This window comes from Oratosquilla oratoria, chromosome 28 (genome assembly GCF_046742065.1).
Source record: "Oratosquilla oratoria isolate Oo_2021 chromosome 28, ASM4674206v1, whole genome shotgun sequence".
NCBI lineage: Eukaryota > Metazoa > Arthropoda > Malacostraca > Stomatopoda > Squillidae > Oratosquilla > Oratosquilla oratoria.
Window position 1 is genome coordinate 16808792 of NC_134804.1, and position 21490 is coordinate 16830281.

The 21490-nt window shown below is 40.0% G+C and overlaps 1 protein-coding gene across 1 annotated transcript in view; it reads left to right on the top strand.

The window, feature by feature from the left end:
- HDAC1 (histone deacetylase 1) overlaps nucleotides 1-19812 on the top strand; it is a 29042-nt gene extending 9230 nt beyond the window's left edge. Inside the window, exons 2-9 of the mRNA XM_076211013.1 lie at nucleotides 3910-4022; nucleotides 4343-4460; nucleotides 10071-10222; nucleotides 10371-10574; nucleotides 12071-12175; nucleotides 12436-12532; nucleotides 15886-16194; nucleotides 17234-19812. Coding sequence (XP_076067128.1) covers nucleotides 3910-4022; nucleotides 4343-4460; nucleotides 10071-10222; nucleotides 10371-10574; nucleotides 12071-12175; nucleotides 12436-12532; nucleotides 15886-16194; nucleotides 17234-17553 — 1418 coding nt within the window. The 3' untranslated portion in view covers nucleotides 17554-19812. The remainder of the gene's footprint in view (nucleotides 1-3909; nucleotides 4023-4342; nucleotides 4461-10070; nucleotides 10223-10370; nucleotides 10575-12070; nucleotides 12176-12435; nucleotides 12533-15885; nucleotides 16195-17233) is intronic.
- The last annotated feature ends 1678 nt before the right edge of the window (nucleotides 19813-21490 follow it).

Below are 21490 nucleotides of genomic sequence, written 5' to 3' on the forward strand. Positions count from 1 at the left end.
AGTACTGTATGTGTGAGCAAAATTTGACGCAGCCCGAAGGGATTTCTCCCCGTCTTCTCCTTTTATGCATGGGGGGGACGGAGAGGGGATGGACTGGGAGAAATCTGATCTCATTTATAAAGCAGGGTGTGGGTTCAGAAGGAAAATGGTGGAATCAACATTAATTGATTATCTGCCCACGATGAATATTTCCAAGGGTCAATGGACCCCAGACATCATTTCAGGTCTATTCATCACCAAAAATATTGTCAACAAGCTTCCTCCCCCTCCCCCTGACCCGACCTCGTGTCAGCCTCAGGTCAACTAGGGTTGGGGCAGTGATGTTTTTTATTTTCTCATGTTCCCTTTCTTTTGTAAGAGGTTGCTACTTAAGATAGCCTCCTCCCTGCCACTTTGTACTACTGAAGAGGATTGCAGGTAGCAATCGAAATATATAGTTCCGCTTACGCAACTTTTTCTTTCGTCCGACTGTGGTGTTAGTTGTGATATGTATATATGTATATATATATGTATGTATATATGTATATATATGTATATATGTATATATATATATGTATATATATATGTATGTATATATGTATATATATATGTATATATGTATATATATATGTATATATGTATATATAATATATATATGTATATGTATATATATATGTATATATATGTATATATATGTATATATATTATATATATATGTATATGTATATATATTATATATATGTATATATATATATGTATATGTATATATATTATATGTATATATATATATGTATATATATATATATGTATATATATGTGTATGTATATATATGTATATATATATATATATATATATATATATATGTATTTATATATGTATATATGCATAAATAACCACTAGGAAAAGTAAACTAACGAAGCAGAGCGCTTTCGTATAATTACATCTTCAGTGCAGATACAAAGAAGGAATTATAAGATGAAGAAACAAGGTACAGAATATATGACATAGTGAAGAGGGCATTAGGAGAGGTAGTGGAAAAAGTACACGTGACGGACGTTTGGGCCGTCCTGGTAGCCAACAAGTATGGGACGTTTGGGCCGTCCTGGTAACCAACAAGTATGGGACAACTGCTCATAATTTATATTACAATTTAAACAATTTTGAAATTTCATGAGAAATAAAACTATCTAATTTGTACAAACCTTGATGAAGATTAACATTTATCCCCTTACTAGATTTGATCAAACTGCATTCAATTAAATTTCTAGTAAGGGGATAAATGTTAATCTTCAAGGTTTGTACAAATTAGATAGTGGTAACTTTATTTTTTATAATGCGAGTATTATGACGCAACATCGCACGTCTGGCAGCTAATGCTGCCCGCAAGATTTTGGCGCATATTGAAGGGGTTAAAGAAAATGGAGAAAAGTGGGAGATAAGCCAGCTGTTGTTTGCGGATGATACTGTGCTTGTAGCAGGATCAGGGGAGGGATTGAGGAAGTTAGTGACATTTTGGGAAAGTGTGAAAGAAGGAAGTTGAAGATAAATGTGGGTAAGAGTAAGGTTATGAGATGTTCAAGGGGAGAAAGTGGCAGCAGACTGGAGGTGGGTATTAAGGGAGACTTGAGGAAGTGGATATTTTTAGATACTTGGGTGCGAATGTGGCAGGAAAGGGAGGAGTAGAGGTGGAGGTAGAATGTAGATTGAGAGAAGTGAGTAAATGCCTTGGTGGATTAAAAAGTGTAATGAAAAATAGACATCTGGGAATGGATGCTAAGAGGAGATTGTATGAAGGAGTGATTGTGCCGACAGCACTATATGAGGCAGAAATGTGGAACATAAGAGAGGAAGAGAGGAGGAGTTTGAATGTGTTTGAGATTAGGTGTCTTAAGTATGATAGGAGTTACTAGGCTGGATAGAGTGAGAAATGAGGTGGTGAGGAGAACAGGGGTGGTAAAGGTGTTAGGAGATATGGTGGATGAAAGAGTATTAGGATGGTTTGGACACATGGAAAGAATGAGTGAAGAAAGACTAGTAAAAGAGGTGTGGAAGGAATGAATATGAGGGGGCGACCTAGGATGAGATGGATGGATGGGGTAAAAGGGGCTTTGGGAAAGAGGGGCATGTTTGTTGAGGAAGTACGGGAGAGGACAGAAGATGGGTGAATGGAGAATGGTTGTATATGGATGATGCTGTGATGCATGAGGTGGAATGGGTGGGGGGTGAGGGAGTGTATGTGAGAATGATTTGACGCAGCCCGAAGGGATTTCTCTCAGTCTTCTCCTTTTCTTCATGAGGGGACAGAGAGGGGGGGTCAACGATTTAATGAAGTGGCTTTGCTGTGGATGTGCTGTGCCTTGCGGCACTGCCTCTGACCCAATGGACAAGATGCAGAGATGACCCATCAGAGGGAGGGGAGTGGAGTGTGATAGGGATGGAATGGGTGGGAGTGGTTTTTATAACTTTGTTTTATTTTATTTTTTTGGCTACCTCCCTTGTAATTATAAGGGGGGGGAAAGCATCTGGTATATGTATGTATTGTTCTTATTATTTATCATGTTCTTATTCTATTTGTATAAGTAGGATTGTTCTGTCCTGAAGGGCGTGTTTCATCTGTGTGTGTTTTTTTTATATGGTAAAAGTGGTAGGTTGTTGTAGATGTTTGAGTAGTATGCTTCTGGTGTAGTTTTTAATTCTATTGGTGGTGCTTGAGATGTATTGTGTTGGATGTTTGTTTAGGGCTCTGGTGTGGAATTGAGGTCCTATCATTTTTGTGTGGTGTTCTTTTTTATTCTTCTCCCTCTTCTTCTTGTTATTCTTATTATCTTGTTCTTTTTCTACTTATTTTTAATTCTCCTTATCCTTTTTATTCTCCTCCCTCTTCTTTTCCTTGTTCTTTTTATTCATCTCTCCCACTATTGGTCAGTTATAGGGCTGACTTTTGGCCATTAAAACTAGAGGTGACATTGGAGTGATCAGACTTCAGAATACGAAAGGTTTGATATATAAAGCTAGACCTTTCTATGAAAACAAATCTAATCATGAAACTGATGTGTGATTGGGCCAGCGAAAAAAATACACGGGAGCGACATGTGATTTCGCTCGGGAAAGTTCCAATGTCGCTCTCGCAAATCCAATAGCGGGAGTGATCCCCCACAAAAAAATCACTCCCGCGGCAAGATGCAGAACAGCAGAATGTCAGAAACTATTAATTTAATTCTACTAAACTCTGCAAGTGGATCTTAAAAAAATTGCTCCTGCAGCAAGATGCAGAACAGCAGAAAGTCAGAAACTACTAATTTTATTCTACAAAACTCTGCAAGTAGATCTTAAACAACTTAACAAGGAAACTCAGTAATTTGCATCATTTTGAAATCCATGAACTAATTTGACATGGTTGTATCAATACATAACAATAATAACCTGTAAATTTGCATTTATCATATTCTTCCCCCACCCATCCCCTTCCCCCCAAAATTAAAGGCTGATTTGTTTAAAAAAAAAAGTTATTTTTCATGCACATGAGTAATGAGTTCCAATAGTTGGAAGGAAATCGAACCTGCAAAAACATGGCTCTGGTGAAATTGAAAAAAAAATGAAAAATGGCTCTGGGAAAAAAAAAGTATTTTTCCCTGGATTGGGCCATTTGGTTGTCATGAAATCCAATCAATATTTCCACATAGAGATTACTATTTGGATATATAGTATACTTCTCTCATTGTAGAGAGTTCTGTTTTTTCTCTGACTTGTATTCTAGTGTCTTTCATTTTGATGTAGGTTTTCTTTGGAATGTCAGGAAATTGATAAACATAGATTTGTAAAGATTTTGAGCAGTTTACACAGACTTTCTTTGTTATTTCAGGTGGAAATAGATTTTGTGCTGTTGCCTGTTTGTATGATGTATTACAGTGCTGTTGTTACTGTTTCAGGTGATATAGGAAACTATTACTATGGGCAAGGACATCCCATGAAACCCCACCGCATCCGCATGACACACAATCTCCTCCTTAACTATGGACTCTACAGGAAAATGGAAATCTATGTATGTATGCATGTTACTGTAGTTTTTGTAATTTTGCAGCTTGTTTTTAATGGTCTGTCATTTGTGGTTTGTTTACTTTTAACCCCATCAGCATGGCGGCATTTTATCATGGATTTTATTATATATCTTGTGACAACTCATTTTATCTGGTGGAGGGATAGATGCTGGACTGGTCTTTTTAGCCAGAGGTCTACCCATAAGGTGAAAAATTGTATTGACCAGAACACATTTTGTAAAAGATGCCATAGTGCTTAATGGGTCAAAAGCATGATTTTGAAGGATCATGATTATTGTGTATGCATAATGGCTTTTATTATCAGCGTCCACACAAGGCCACACAAGACGAGATGACGAAGTTCCACAGCGATGACTACATCCGCTTTATTAGATCTATCCGGCCAGATAATATGAATGAATACAACAAGCAAATGCAAAAGTGTAAGTTTGCATGTAAAGTTCTGTGCATGAAAGTTTAGGTTTCCAGACAGTTGATGGTTAGCAGTGTTGTCAGTGCCTTGTGCAGTTTATACCAAAGGTTCACTGTTGCTACAAATAATTATTGTACAAGTACATACTTATACCAAAGGCTTTTTTCACCCTTACAAAGGAGATAGCCAAAAAACAAAGGCATGAAATCCACTCCCACCCATTCCATTCCCACATGCTCTACTCCCATTCACCCCCCCTCCATTCCTCCCTCTTATCTTGGCTCCTGGATGATGGGTCATCCCAGCATCTCACCCACTGTCCTGGACCAGAAGCAGTGCTGCAAAACACAGTACAGCCACAGCAAGGCTGCTTCTTTAAATTGGCAACCCTCCCCTCTCCGTCCCTTCATGCAGAAAAAGAGAAGACAAGGAGAAATCCCTTCAGGCTGCTTCATGTTTTTTCACAATCCCTCACCCCCCATCCCTTACCCACTCCCTGTCATGCATCACAGCATCATCCATACACAACCATTCTCCATTCACTCCTATCTTCTGTCTTCTCCCTGCCTTCCTCAAGACATTCCCACTTTCCCAATGTCCCATTTATCCCATCCATCCATCCATCTCATATTTGGTTGCCTCCACATGTTCATTCCTTCCACCTCTGCCTTCCACACCTCTTTTACTAATCTTTCCTCACTTGTTCTTTCCATGTGTCCAAACAATCCCAGTACTCTTTTGTCAACCATATCTCCCAACTCCCTTTCCACCTTATTCCTCCTGCTCACCTCATTTCTCACTCTATCCAGCCTAGTAACCCCAATCTTACTTCTCAGGCACCTCATCTCAAACATATTCAAACTCTTCCTCTCATATGTTCCATGTTTCTGCCTCATATAGTGCTGTTGGCACGATCACTCCATACAATCTCCTCTTAGCATTCATTTCCAAATGTGTATTTCTTGTTACACTTTTTAATCCCCTAAGGCATTTACTTGCTTCTCTCAATTTACATTCTACCTTCACCTCCACTCCTCCCTTTCCTGCCACATTTGCACCCAAGTATTTAAAACTATCCACTTCCTCCAGTCTCTCTCCCTTTATACTTGCTACCAGTCTGCTGCCACATTCTCACCTTGTCACCTTTTACCCACATTTATTTTCATCATCTTTCGCACACCTTCCCAAACTGTCACTAACCTCCCCAATCCCTCCTCTGATCCTGCCACAAGCAGTGTCATCAGCAAACAACAACAACTGCCTTATCTGCCACTTTTCCTCTCCATTTCCCTTAACCTCTTCACTCCGGGGCACATCGCACGTCTGGCAGCATTAACTGCCCAACGTGCGATGTTGCGTCATAATAATCGCATTATAAAAAATAAAGTCCGTGCTCAATCGTTTGTTCTCTTTCACCCATGTATTTTGATAACCATAGAAAATTGATGAAGCCAGTTTAGAGAGAATGGAAATTACGTAGGTACGACTACAATAAATATAATCAAGATGCCGACGTCGGCATCATCGAGTACCCACTTGCTCCTCATGCCACCTACGTAGGCGTCACCGTATGGAAGTGGTTAACCATCTCCAGTCCCCTACCCCATTACCCTTGTGTTTACCTCTCACCACCCCCATCCGCATGTAGATTGAACAGCCAAGGCGACATAACACATCTCTGGTGAAGTCCCACCTTTACCCCTAACCACTTGCTCTCTCCATTTCCGATTCTAACACAAGCTCTACTACTCTCGTAAAAACTCTTTACTATTCTTAACACCTTTTCTTCTATCCCATATAGCTGCAATACCTCCCACAGTGCCTACTCTGTACCCTGTCATAAGGATTTTCCAAATCCATAAAGGGCTTTAGTGTACAAGTACTGCTTTAGATAATATTTTAATAATTTTTGCCTTGAGTTTCAATGACTGGGAACTTGCAGCCCTATGGTGGCTGGCATTGGTCTTTGGGCCCTTCTGATCTTTTAGGGAAGAAACTTGGACTGTTGTCTTGTATTAGTGTGGAACTATTTCAGTCACTGGTGTGTAGTGTTAGGAGTAGAGTAAACATTTGTCACTCAGTGTGTGAAAATGTAGAAGAAATGCAATTGATATAGGGTGATCTTGGACCCAGTCTGGAGATGTCAGCCTTTCAGGGTCACACTTCCCGACTGAGGTGAAGGTGGTGATAGGTTTCAAAGATGGGCATTAGGGAGATGGTTGATGTCTGTCTTGCAGAACCTCCATTTGCAGGTGTGGTATTGGTCCTTACAGTTTTGTACTGGACAAAATACCTGTTAGTTTTAGGTGGGTAAGTAATGAAAACATGTATTTGGGACCAATGATTGTAGTCTATGGTGCCCTAACAAGTCCCATCAACACCCTTGCCTCCATCTGGAGGTGGGTCCCTGAGTGGCTGACATTCTGTCTATGGATTTTGCTCAAGATCCTCTCACCATCATTGACTATGTAAGCTCCATTTTCTCACTTGAGTAGAGCTAACAACTGGCGATTGCTCACTACCTAGCCATTGTAATAGCTGGGAACTTGGAAAAAAGTAAAACTCGTAAAACATAATGTTTTACCTGTACCATATATATCCACACAAATACATTCACAACCAGATCATATAACACATTCTTCAAGACAGACCACCAAACTCGTTACTTTACCTAGCAAACCGAACCTCTAACATCATCCCCACAGAAACCCCACTATTGCACTTGTATTCAGGACACCATCCATCACTTAAGTATAGCACAGAATAAGCCTGGCTAGAGATTCAAACTGCCCAAGTTGCAACCATCACATAGAGGACAAGCATCTCGATTCACACTGCACCACGGTCTCTGGGCAACAATACAATGTTTTTTCCAAAGAGTGACCTATGGGCCAGTCTGGGTGGCTGTTGCCAGTTAGTTGTAGATGTTCATGAGAAATCTGGGACAACAGATTAATTCCTATCACTACTAATATTAGGGTTGAGGTTTTCCTGTCATTGAAACGGAATGCAGCAATTGATGTAAAAAAAAAAAAAAAAATAATGATAATAATAATAATAATTAATACATACATACATATACCAAGGCTTTTTCCCCCTTCCAAGGGAGGTAGCCAAAAAGGGAAAGGCATAAAAACACTCCCACCCATTTCATCCCTAAATACACTCCACACCCCTCCCACCCTTCCTCTTATCTGAGCACCTCCTGGATGACGGGTCATCCCTGCACCCTGCCCACCGCCCTGGGTCAGAAGCAGTGTCGCAAGACACAGTACATCCACAGCAAGGCCGCTTCATTTAATCGGCGACCCCCCCTCTCCGTCCCCCCTTTGCATATAAGGAGAGGACGGGGAGAAATCCCTTCGGGCTGCGTCAAAAATTACTCACACATACTACCCCACCCCCCACCTCCCGCCCATTCCTCCTCATGCAGTCACAACATCATCCATATACAACCATTCTCCACTCACCTCTGTCTTCCGTCCTCTCCCTTCCTTCCTCAACAGACATTCCCCTCTTCCCCAAAGCCCCCTTCACCCCATCCATCCACCTCATCCTAGGACGTCCCCTCATGTTCACTCCCTCCACATCTGCCTTCCATACCTCTTTTACTAGTCTTTCTTCACTCATTCTTTCCATGTGTCCAAACCATCCTAATATTCTTTCATCAACCCTATCTCCCAAATCCTTTTTCACCCCTGTTCTCCTCCTCACTTCCTCATTTCTCACTCTATCTAGCCTAGTAACCCCCACCATACTTCTCAGACACCTCATCTCAAACACATTCAAACTCCTTCTCTCTTCTTCTCTTATGTTCCATGTTTCTGCCCCATACAGTGCTGTTGGCACAATCACTCCTTCATACAGTCTCCTCTTCGCATCCATTCCCAAATGTCTATTCCTCATTATACTCTTCAAACCACCAAGGCATTTACTCGCTTCTCTCAATCTACATTCTACCTCCACCTTCACTCCACCTTTTCCTGCTACACTTGCACCCAAGTATCTAAAACTATCCACTTCCTCCAGTCGCTCTCCCTTAATGTTCACTTCCAGTCTACTGCCACTTTCACCCCTTGTACATCTCATCACCTTACTTTTACCCACATTTATCTTTAGCTTTCTTCTATCACATACTCTCCCAAACTCTGCCACCAGCTTCCTCAATCCCTCCTCTGACCCTGCCACAAGCGCAGTGTCGTCTGCAAACAACAGCTGGCTCACCTCCCACTTTTCTCCATTTTCTTTAACCATCTCCAATCCCTGACTCACTACCCTAGCATTCACCTCTCGCACCACCCCATCCATGTATAAGTTGAACAGCCAGGGCGACATAACGCATCCTTGACGAAGTCCCACCTTTACTTCAAACCACTCACTCTCTCCATTTCCAATCCTAACACATGCTCTACTACTCACATAAAAACTCTTGACAGCTCCCAAAAGCTTTCCTCCTATCCCATAAATCTGCATAACCTCCCACAGTGCCTTTCTGTCTACCCTGTCATAAGCCTTTTCCAGATCCATAAAAGCCCAAAAAACATCCTTCCCCTTTCCTATAGCTTTCTCACATATCTGTCTTACCACAAAGATCTGATCTACACAACCTCTACCCGTCCTAAATCCACACTGTTCCTCACCAATTACTCCTTCTGTTCCTCTCCTAATCCTCCCAATCAAGATTCTCCCATAAGCCTTCCCTACTACACTCAACAGGCTAATCCCTCTGAAATTACTACATTCACACTTGTCCCCTTTTCCCTTGTACAGAGGAACTATACAGGCACTACCCCAGTCCTCCGGTACTCTACCCTCTCTCCAGCAAACATTAAATAATCTCACCAACCAGTCCACCATCACTGAACCTCCCTTTTTCAGACATTCTGCATGACATCCATCCAGACCAGGTGCCTTACCTGCTTTCATCATCTTTACAACTGCCTTCACCTCATCCTTCCTTATTTCTCCTCCATTCTCCTCACTCATCACTCTCATTTTCTTCGTATTTCCCACTGCAGCTATCTTTCCCTCCCTATCCTCCTTCACATTCAGCAACTCCCTAAAATATTCTGCCCATCTTCCCCTCACTGCCGTCTCTTCCATTATCAACTCTCCATCTGTACCTTTTACCTTTTCTTCCCTACTTGATTCGCCTCCTCTTCCTCTCTTAATTTCTTTCCAAAACATCTTTTTATTACTTTCAAAATTTTCTAGGGACTGATGATATTGATATTGAGTAACATTACATTTATGTGAAGTTTTCTTGCATAGGTGGTAGCAATTGTTATAGAATGCAATTTAATTAAAAATTCCTAAAGATTCTACAGATATTTTTCTCTCTTATGAACTTTGATATGTTGAGGGGGGGGCAAAGATTATTGACGTGTATAAAGATGTTTATGAGAGGAAGGGTGGGAGGGGTGTGGAGTGTATTTAGGGATGAAATGGGTGGGAGTGTTTTTATGCCTTTCCTTTTGTGGCTACCTCCCTTGGAAGGGGGAAAAAGCCTTGGTATATGTATGTATGTATGTATAAAGATGTTTAGATGACTTCCCAATTCTATGACAAATGTCATTTGTTTATATAATACTAATTTCTTCACTATTTTGCCCTTCTGTAGTTAATGTAGGTGAAGACTGTCCAGTGTTTGATGGTCTCTATGAGTTCTGTCAGCTTTCATCTGGGGGTTCAATTGCCGGGGCTGTAAAACTCAACAAGCAAGCATGTGATATTGCTGTTAATTGGGCAGGTGGCCTACATCATGCCAAAAAGGTACAGTATACTTGAGCTGCATGGGAGTATTAATGATATTAGAAACCATATCATGTATATTTTAAACATGTAACTGCAGTTGAATAAGCATAAAGTCAATTAAAAATGGTAATAATTTTAAAGAATGTTTGCCTTTCTATTTAATCAGAGTGAGGCATCAGGCTTTTGCTATGTGAATGACATAGTGTTGGCCATTTTGGAACTGTTGAAGTATCATCAGCGAGTCCTGTATATCGACATTGACATTCATCATGGAGATGGTGTGGAAGAAGCATTTTACACCACGGATAGAGTTATGACTGTATCATTCCACAAATATGGAGAATACTTCCCAGGAACTGGAGACTTAAGAGTAAGTTTGGAAATTTATATTTTAGGGAGACCTGGGATGGGTGTGTGTGTGTGGGGGGGGGATTGGGGGTTGGCTTACTACCTCCCAATTGGGTATATAGATAGATAGAACTGTAATACAAGGCTGCATAGAGTTGCACATCATCTGGCCTTTGAACAGACCTTGTTTCTTTAATAATCATATGGCTAAAGTTTTGTGTTTATGCATGTGTCCTGGGCAACCAGTCTAATTGATTGATCAATTTATTTGTGGCCTCAAGTTCTCTATTGCAGAAAACTTTAGGCCCTGAGCTGGCTATAGCCACTGGATTGGCCCATGAATCATTTTGGTGAAACTTTGTATTGTGGATATTGTGTAAATTTTGGGCATTGTGATCAGACATGTTGTGTGTCATCTGTTGTGACATCGTTCTATCAGTCCGTCAGTCAGTCCATTGCCCCAGGTCTCTTGTGGGAGACCCAAGGCTTCCATGTCACTGGCCACTGGACAGTCCCATAGGTAACTCAAGAAAGAAATAGTGTTCTGGAATTGTTAATGTGAATGAGGTGGTTTGCTCAATGTGATGGCCTTGTCTAGGATAGTTTGATTGTGTGACCTAGCTTATTCTGTGTTTGTCCTGTCTTGGTGCTGGATAGTGTCCTGAATGTAAGTATGCTAGTGTGGTTCGTCCTTCTCTTGGTAGGGATTTTTGTGTTGCTGATGTTTGAGAAAGTTAAGGGGTTGGTTGGTGCAGTAGTGAGTTTGGTGGTTCATTTTGAAGAGGTTATTTTGTGATCTGGATGTGATTGTTTTTGTGTGGTATAGGGGGTAGATTGTTATACTATATAGTTCAAGTAGTATGCTGCTGGTGTTTATTTACTTTGAACAGGTGCTTGTGTGATGTAATGAGGTGATTGTAGAATTGAGGAATAACATAACTGTGTTTCTGGTAATGAGTTGGTGAGTTTAAAAGACAAGAGGCTTGAGGAAACGGCATTAAGTATTTAGATATGTAGTAAGGATTGGAGGAGTTGGGGGTGGAGGTAAATTAAAGAGAAAGGGAAGCCAGTAAATTTAAACAAGGCAGAATAGTGGAGCCTAAACATATTTGAGATGAAATGTTTAAGAAATATGGTGGGGGTTACAAAGATGGATAATGAAATTATGGTGGTGAGGCAGAGAGGAGGATTGGAAAGAGATCTGGTGGGTAGGCTTAATCAAGGAATACTGGGATGGTTTAGGTATAGAGAAAAAATTAGTGAAGAAAGTATGGAAGGCAGAAGTGGACAGAGTAAACAGAGACAACCACCACAGAGGACACAGAACACCTTGTACTACAATGCCCCATGCCAGCAATCCCTTGACAACAACACCGTATATTTTCCCTTAATGACTTTTGGTCCTGTCTCAAGGCTGTTGCTGGTTACCTGAAGGCCACAGGTCTTCTGCAGGAAAGATCAGGGTCAATAAATTGATGTGTTGAGATAACTAAACTTGCCCAACTTTTCTTTCCAAAGGATATTGGAGCTGGTAAGGGCAAATACTATGCTGTCAACTTCCCTCTTCGAGATGGTATTGATGATGAAAGTTATGAAAGCATTTTTGTGCCAATTATGACCAAGGTATGTTGGAATTCATGACATGTTTTTTTTCATTTGTTCAGTTATTCTGTATAGTTGATATTTTTAAGATTATTTTTAAGACCCCATGGTTAAAGGTAATGGTATAGACTTTATAATCTAGGTGAATCGGATTCAAACTCCAAAACACACTTTTGATCAAAAGTTTTTGTTATATTCTCAGAACTAAGAAATGCTGTAGCTCTTTATCACTCAAGGGTTAGAAAGACAAGGAACTCATCAAATTTTTCTATTCCCGTCAGGTAATGGAGACTTACCAGCCCTCTGCTATTGTCCTTCAATGTGGAGCAGATTCTCTCTCGGGTGATCGCCTAGGATGTTTCAACCTTACAATTAAAGGTCAGACATAAGTTACTCTTTCATAATGTACATATGTATATACATGTATAGGGAGGGAAGAAAGATGTATCAATGTTGTGTAATAAGAATTGTGAGGTAAATTGGTGGGAAATATCTTTAAAGATAATGTGGTTGAAGGTGGTACTAGGATGGAGGGAATGGAATGGATGGGAGTGGACTATGCCATTGTTTTTTAGCTACCTCCCTTGTAGTAGAGGCTATGTTAGAAATGGGGAGAGCAAGTGTTTTGAAGTAAAGGTGGTACTGTGTCAGGGATATCATTTTGCCATGGCTTATTATTGTGAACATGTGTGGGGTGGTGTAGGAGATAAATGTGAGGGTAATGGGCAGGGAACTGGAGATTGTTAAAGAAAATGGAAAAAAGTGGAAGGTGAGCCAGTTCTTGTTTGCTGACAATACTGCCCTTGTGGCAGGGTTAGAGAGGGTATTAAGAGAGTTGGTGACAGAGTTTGGGAAGGTATGTGATTGGAGAAAGTTAAAGGTAAATGTAGATAAAAGTAAGGTGATGAGGTGTACAAGGGTAGAAGATGGCAGCAATTTGGAAGCAAGTCTAAAAAGAGAGAGGCTGGAGGAAGTGGATAGCTTTAGGTACTTAGTGTCACATGGCAGGAAAGGGAGGAATGGAGGTGGAGGTAAATTGTAGATTGAAAGAAGCAAGTAAATGCCTTGGAGGATTAAAAAATGTAAAGAGGTAGGTATTTAGGAATCAATGTAAAAAGGAGATTATATGAAGGGGGATGTGCTGACAGCAGTGTATGGGGCAGAGACATGGAATTTAAGAGAGTTGGAGAGGAAGAGTTTAGATGTGTTTGAAATGTCTGAGAATTATGGTAGGGGTTACAAAGTTGGATAGTGTGAGAAATGAGGAGGTGAGGAGGATAGCTGAGGTGGAAAAGGAGATAGGAGATAGTTGATGAAAGAGTATTGGGATGGTTTCAACACATGGGAAAAATGAGTGAAGAAAGATAAGTAAAATATGTGTGGGAGGCAGAGGTGGATGGAGTGAACATGAGTGGGTGACTGAGGATGAAATGGATGAATGGGGTGATAGATGTATTGAGCAAGAGGGGGATGTCTGTTGAGCAAGGAAGGGAGAGGTAGGAGAAAGAGGTGAGTGGAGAATGGCTGTATATAGATGATACTGTAATGCGAGGAAGTAGGGATAGGGAGTGGTTATGTGTGAATGATATTTTGACACAGCTTGAAGGCATATCCCCCTTCCCCTATTTTTCTTCATGAGGGATGGAGGGGGGGTTGCCGATCAAGTGAAGTGGCCTTGCAGTGGATGTGCTGTGTCTTACTGCATTGCTTCAGACTCAGGGCAGTGGGTGGGATACAGTGATGACCCACCTTCCATGAGGAGCCAAGGTGAGAGGGAGGAAAGGGTGGTGGATGGGAGTGGAGTTGGCATATGCCTTCTGACTTTGGCTACCTCTCTGGTAAGGGGGAAAAAGCCCTTGGTATATGGATGAATGGATGGTAAGTGCATGTGATCCTGGTAGTAAAAAGATGAAGAAAACAGCCCTGTGTTTTGAATAGATTTAAATGAGTATGTAGAAAGTTTTGGGAGGAATGTAAATGTAGGGGTGTTGGGGATATGTGCTAGAATAGGTGAGCTGTAGTAGTTGTAGGAAAGTCTGGGTTGGCAGAAGTGATCTATAGCTGAGTGAAGTTAGAGATGTGTATTAATAGGGAAATGATTGTGAACATATGGTATAAGAAGTGAGATGACCGTAACTATACATAGGCCAGGGATACAAGAAACCACTGTTTATAGAGTGTGATTATAGTTTCCTTTTATCCAAAGCCTTTGATTGTGACTGAATTTATTGTGTTTTTCTTGTTGGTTTTCAGTCAGATTTTTGACATATGGGCTGAAGGTCAAATATAAAAATGTCTCTTCCTCTTTTAAGGGAAGTATCTATCAAAAATATGTTTAAAGTGAGGCATATAATTTCTGGGTCCCATTTCAGTGGATGAATCTGGCCTCTTATTATTACTATTGGATATTTCTTTGATTCATGGTTGTCTGGAACCAGGCTTCCCTTCTCTTATTTCTGTGCTATTGTTCCAGTTTGTCTTAAGTAAGTTTGGGTGCTCTTGGCAGCTGTTTTGTAGTGGCTGTGCTTAGTTGTTATTGTTGGGTCATATGTAGAAGAGTGCTTTGGTGTTATGTCTTGGATCTGGTGATGGGAGGTCACTTGTAATTACGTAGTTGTATTTTATGGGACGAGCTATGCTCGTAGTGACCTGTTTTCGTATCTTTCCACGTCCAGTTTGTTCTTAAAATCGTGTATAGTTCTGGCATTTACTGTTTCTCTCTGAAAAGGTTCATTTGCAAAAGTGAGTGTTGCACCTTGGGGGACTCCATCATACTTGTTCTTTCTTTTGGTCCTGGAGATTTGGTTGCTTTGGGTTACTCTGCACTGTCTGCAGAGTTAGAACCCAGCTTTCCACCGAGTTCAACATCACCCTGATGCAGGAGGACACCACCATCCCATATTCATAGGGAGGGGCTAGTACCTAGTCCCAGAAACTCCTTGCTGAAAACAAACCATCAGTGTGTGTGACTCAGCACATGTTTTCTTTGAAATGTGCACTTACCTGTAACAGAATATGTTACATTAACAGATCCAGTATATACAGTACTGTGTACTGTATCTGGTGTTTAGGTGTTTCATGTATAATGCATTAGTTATGCAATAATTTGGAATCAGTTGTGATAATATTTACACCAATGCACACAAACAACAAAACATACACTCCATGAAGGATTTGTGGGAAACCCCATTGCGGCTGTGGCATTCCTTGGGGATATGGGACTGCTCAGGCAGACAGTCTAGGGAATAACAACAACAACTAGTGATGTGAAGGGAGTTACTGTGCCATGTTTTATTTTCAATTGTATTTATTTGGTTAGGTAAAAGGTCAGGGCCCCATAAGTTCAGAAGGACCTGGATTTTTTTTAGAACAGGGCAGGGCAAGATTGCACCCCCCATTTAATCAGGATCCTTGAAGTTTTACTATATATAGTAACACTACAACCTTGTTTTTTCTAAGCACCTTGTGGTGGGAGATGAGAATACCATCAGGGGTGCCCTGCATGTTGTGAAAGGTGACCGATTGGAAATGGTACAAGGAGTTCAAAGATGTGCTATTTTATTTTATATTTTTCCATGCCGAATGCAAAAATGTGTTCAGCCATCCATGGTATAGGTGGGGTTAGGACCTATTTGTGTGTGAATGTATCATGTTTTACTGGATGATTACCATAGATTACATAATGATGACAGTAGATTCTTGTAACAAAATATTTATTTGTATTTGAATAGGTCATGCCAAATGTGTGGAGTTTGTGAAGAAGTACAACCTTCCCCTCTTACTACTGGGTGGTGGAGGCTACACCATTCGGAATGTTGCCAGGTGCTGGACATTTGAGACAGCAGTAGCCCTTAACTCAGATATTGCCAACGAATTACCCTACAATGACTACTTTGAGTATTTTGGCCCAGACTTCAAATTGCATATCAGTCCTTCCAATATGGCCAACCAGAACACACCTGAGTACCTAGAGAAGATAAAGACCCGATTGTTTGAAAACCTGAGAATGTTGCCACATGCACCAGGTGTTCCAACCATAGGTAAGCATTGTTTAGATCTCCACTTTCTTTTATCAATTTTGTACCACTTTTTATAAATTTGAAATGAATGCAAAAAGTAACCAAAGGGAAAACAAGTTTTAGGTTATTAGTGTTTCTCAAGCTGTTGGTATATGTATCCTCATGGGAGACCAGTGCAAGACACCCCTACAACCCCAAAAGGCAATCATATATCCTCCCTACCAACAACTCCCTCCCTATCTTCATACAACATGGACCCTACAGCTTGTCACCTCCATACAATTGTCCATACATCCATTAACCTACCTGTATGTATACAAAGTTCTTCTGACTTACACTATAGTGACCACTTTCCACTTCTCCATACCCTATATATAGGCTTCCCTTTACTTCCACAGCATCGGTGGCCTCTTTCCTGTGCAAGTTGGAAAACTTCCAACAGTATCATAAAGCAACAAAAACAGATTACCCTCATAACTTCATTAGCACTTAGTTCCAAACCCCTCACCATTTACATCAAGGTGCACAGAGCAAAAAGGATGTCTTCCACTGTTTAAAGACATCAACCTTGGAAAACATCTCCATACTTTTCAAAAAAGCAGTAGCACAAGCCTGTCAAATAATGTGCCAAACATGCACTTATGATAAACCTCTATTTCAACAGTTTCCTCCCAAACTTCCTTCTCTAAAATATGGAAAAATGCCTAAAATGTCTCCAACATACCCTTATAATCTCCCTAATTCTACAAAGCAATGGTCAAGCCATATCATCACCTCCCTTAGCAAAAACTGTCTCCAACATTAGCCACACAAAACTTGGACTCAAGTTGATATCCTAAAAGGCTGCTCTTGAACTGCATCCTCCACCAGACTACACCACAATCTTTCCAAGACTACAGTCAACCATTTACAGAATACCACATCTCCCTATCCCATAAGATAACAGATATTGGCCTAGATAATGTACACTATAACATGATTAACACCCACATTTTAGTATATGTAAGCTATTGTTATGATTATTTGTTGTTAACTTGTTCTTCAATTGTTTGTTATTTAGCAATTCCGGAAGATGGTGTGGCCGAAGAGAGTGAAGACGAAGACAAAGCCAATCCAGATGAGAGAATTTCTATTAGAGCCTCAGATAAGCGTATTGCTCCAGATAATGAATACTCAGATTCTGAGGATGAAGGTGATAATAGGAGAGACGAGAGATCATTTAAACCCAAAAAGAAGACCAAAATGGAAGATGGAAATGCTGCTAATGCAGCAAACAGCGGTGGAGCAAATGATGAAAAGAAGGATGGAGCTTTAGGGGCACTGAAGGATGACAAAGGGAACTCACAGATTGGGCAAAATGATACCAAAGTTGAATCCTGAGGATTAAATAGTATTACATAGCCAATGAGAAATTAGGGTTCATATTGTATAATTCTATCATGAGGTAGACTTTGTAATATATATAACCAACCAACCAATGATGAGGCAGGGTTTTTAATGTAGCCTAACTTATGGCGGGGCTAAAATATTTGATGTTTAGGGATTTTTGGTCAGCAAGTAAAGAGAGCATGACATGGACAAAATTGATCACTTGAATGTCTTGATGATTTTAAAACCATCTTGAATAGCTTTACAACAAGAACAGACAAATCCAGAATAATCAAGAGGAAAAGTAGATTTATTTATGAAGATCAACCATTATTCCTTGCTCACATAATTGTCATTATCTTGCTGTCATTTGTCTTTTTTCTATCTCATTTTGTATTTATTCTTCAGACCAGCATTAGTTCTAGGGGTAGTTAACTTCCCAGGAGAGTTAGCAGTCACTTGTATATGGATTGGGTATTCAGGTTATCCAATTGATTTGGAATGTGAAAATTGGTTTCAGCGAACTTGTAAATTGTGAGGTTATTGTAAACAAAATGGACAATTTATTATGTTAGTTTAATCAGTGTGACAATTTGACACTTTTTTTCTTCTGGCCAAAGGCAAATGATTGTATTCAACAGGAAGAGTAAATTCAAGACAGTCGAGGGTTTTTATCTGTAAAAACTCTGTTGTCTCAAGTTTGCCTCTTGGCAGAATGGGGCGGTAGCCCTTGACCAGAACAAATATTTGAATTATACAACTATGTTGAGGGAGTTAAGAACCTGATTGTGGTTTGCGTATAGGATAAGTGATTTCATCATCTCAATGATTGGTGAATTATCCTTTTCTTCATTGAAGAAGTATTTTATTTTGTGGATTTGCTTTTTATATTGCAAGACTTGGGGAACTGAAGCTAAACTTGAGTACAAAAATATAAATAACAGAAATGGAAATGGTTAGTTACAAATAACTGAAATTGCTAAATTGGCTGAGATTTAGATGAAGGTGTTGGCAGTTCTTATGAATTCCCTCTCCTAGCACTTGCTGCAGCACTCAGGCTGTGGGGGAGCTAATTAGTCAGAAGTAGACACTGTGATTACTATGTTGAAAAAAAATAATCAGATATCATTATATTTTTCCACAACAATACCATACTAATGGCATAATGAAAACATTATGTTTGAGTCCTTTTTCTAATGTACAGTTGGGGGGTTGGGTGGGTTTGAAATTGAGCAATCCAGAAGGGCCTTCACTGAAAAATAAATCAAGTTGATCAAAAGGAAAAGCAGTATACAAATGTATTGTTTTTCTACATAGGACAATTATTGACTAAAGATTTTTGTTAAACAATTGATCTCTATTTGATAATGTAGATGTTATTTTTCTCATAGATATGAAAGTTATTTCTGCTTAGCCTTTATTTTCATCATGAATATTTGTATAGAAAAAGTTATGATAGTTAATTCAAAATTTTTTCAATTAAGCTTTTTGCTGAAATGTGTAGGTTCATTTTATATTTTCTTTTAATGAAATATTTCTTGTAAAAACTGCCCTCAGCAATGAGACCCACCCATATCCTGGAGGATCTTTGTCACTGTACAAGTTTGTATAGATTGCAGTAGCCTAGCATGAAGGATTTGATTCTTGCTCATTAGGATGTATCTGTAGTGAATGAGGATAGCAGTGAGCTGAGGGAGAAGTACAAGCAACATTTCTGACTGCCAGCAAGGCTTACAAATCACCAAGTCCTGACTGAAAATCATTTCACCCACACATTCATGTTTCATTGCTGGATGCAAGGCTTACTGGACATCCAGCCCTGTAGGTCGTCATTGAAAATCTTTTTTGATTGGTTCCAAAGCTAGGCTTAAGGCTGCCCTCATTCATTGTGGAGACACCCTTAGTGTACTGACCTTTCCACACCGGCACACCTGAGGGAGTCTGCGTCACTGCCAGTCTGTTGACCATTGTTCATCATCTCTCATTTGTAGAGAGCATTAATTTTAAGTGTTCTTCAAGCCATGTTTGTGAGAATGTTCATAGGATTTCATCTTTTACTCATAATTGTGAGTTGCCTGACGAAGATGCCAGAGCATCTAGTCTGGTAGAATCCCCACAGAATCGGTAAATAGGATCTTGGAGGTTACTATTTCTAGTGTGTGGCATCCTAGTTGTGCACAATGAACAGCTGTGGTCGTTATTTAAATCATTTGTGTAATTATACATGTAGATGTAATTTTATGGCATGAAATAAATGCCCCTTTTTTTATATGTGGTTGTGTTTTTAAAAAAAAAAAAAACCCTTTCATTTCCTTTTCTCAATCTCTTTGTGTGTGTCAGCCTCTATCTCTGTCTCTGGTAGAAATATGATGGTACTCTTGTACTGCAACTGCCCTTCCTTTATAACCATCCATGGCACCTGGTCTCCAGACTTGTCCAGAGACTTTTCACACGCAACTCAACTTTCTCCCTTTCCAATATGTTTTTTTTTTCACACAAGGTGTTCAGTACACCAGCACCTGCCCTTGCACTTTTATTAACTGGCAACATAGAAACTAACTGAGGCCCTAACACTTGCCCCATGTGCACTAAACCCATTAGCTATGCACACACCCATCAAATGGAACTGTTGGTTCCACTTTAAATGTACAAAACATACTAACATAAACCAGTATATAAAGAACAGTAACTGTAAACAACATGTGACAACAGTTGCACCCATAAATACACATCACATAAGCATGCCCAAAACATCTATTTGTCTATATACCAAGGGTAGTGAGTGGTGGGATGAGGAAGCAAAGGTTATAGAAGAGAAGCGAGATTTCACAAATTGGTTACAAAATAGGACAAGGGAATCATGAGAAGTACAAACCAAAGAGAAGAAGTAAAGCATAAATAAAGGAGAGCAGATGTGAAATGGGGTAAGAGTATGACAGAAAAATTTGAAAGTAATAGAAAAATGTTTTGGAAAGAAATTGAGGGGAAGAGGTGAATCAAGTAAAGAAGAAAAGATAAAAGATGCAAATGGAGAGATGATAATGGAAGAGATGGCAGTAAGAGGAAGATGGGCAGATTATTTTAGGGAGTTGCTATATGTGAAGGAGGATAGGGAGAGAAAGGTAGTTGCAGTGGGAAGTGCTAAGAAAATAACCGTGATGAGTGAGGAAAATGGAGGAGAAATAAGGAAAGATGAAGTGAGGGCAGTTGTTATGAGAGCAGGTAAGGCACCTGGGTAGAATGGATGTCATGCAGAATGTCTGAAAAAGGAGGTGCAGTGATGGAGTGACTGGTGAGGTTATTTAATGTTTAAGAGAGGGTGGAGTGTTGGAGGATTGCCTGTATAGTTCCACTTTACAATTTAAGGGAACAAGTGAGTGTAGTAGTTTCAGAGGGATCAGTTAAGTGTAGTTTAAAAGGCTTATGGGAGGATCTTGATTGAGAGGGTTAGGAGAGGAACAGGGAGTAATTGGTGAGGAAGAGTGTGGGTTTAGGACAGGTAGGGGTTGGATAGATCAGATTTTTGTGCTAAGACAGATACATGAGAAAGCTGTAGGAAAAGGTAAGGATGTATTTTGGGCTTTTTTGGATCTGTTAAGGGTTTATGACAGTGTAGACAGGAAGGCACTGTGGGAGGTATTACAGATATATGGGATAGGAGGAAAGCTTTTAAGAGGAGTCAAGATTTTTTATGAGAGTATTAGAGTTTGTGTTAGGATTATAAATGGAGAGAGCAAGTGGTTTGAGGTAAAGGTGGGACTTTGTCAGGGATGTGTTATGTCACCCTGGGTGTTTAATTTATACATAGATGAGGTGGTGAGAGGTGCAAGGGTAGTGGGTCAGGGATTGGAGATGGTTAAAAAGAAAATGGAGAAAAGTGGGAGATAAGCAGTTGCTGTTTGCTGATGACACTGCTTGTAGCATGATCAGAGGGATTGAGGAAGTTGGT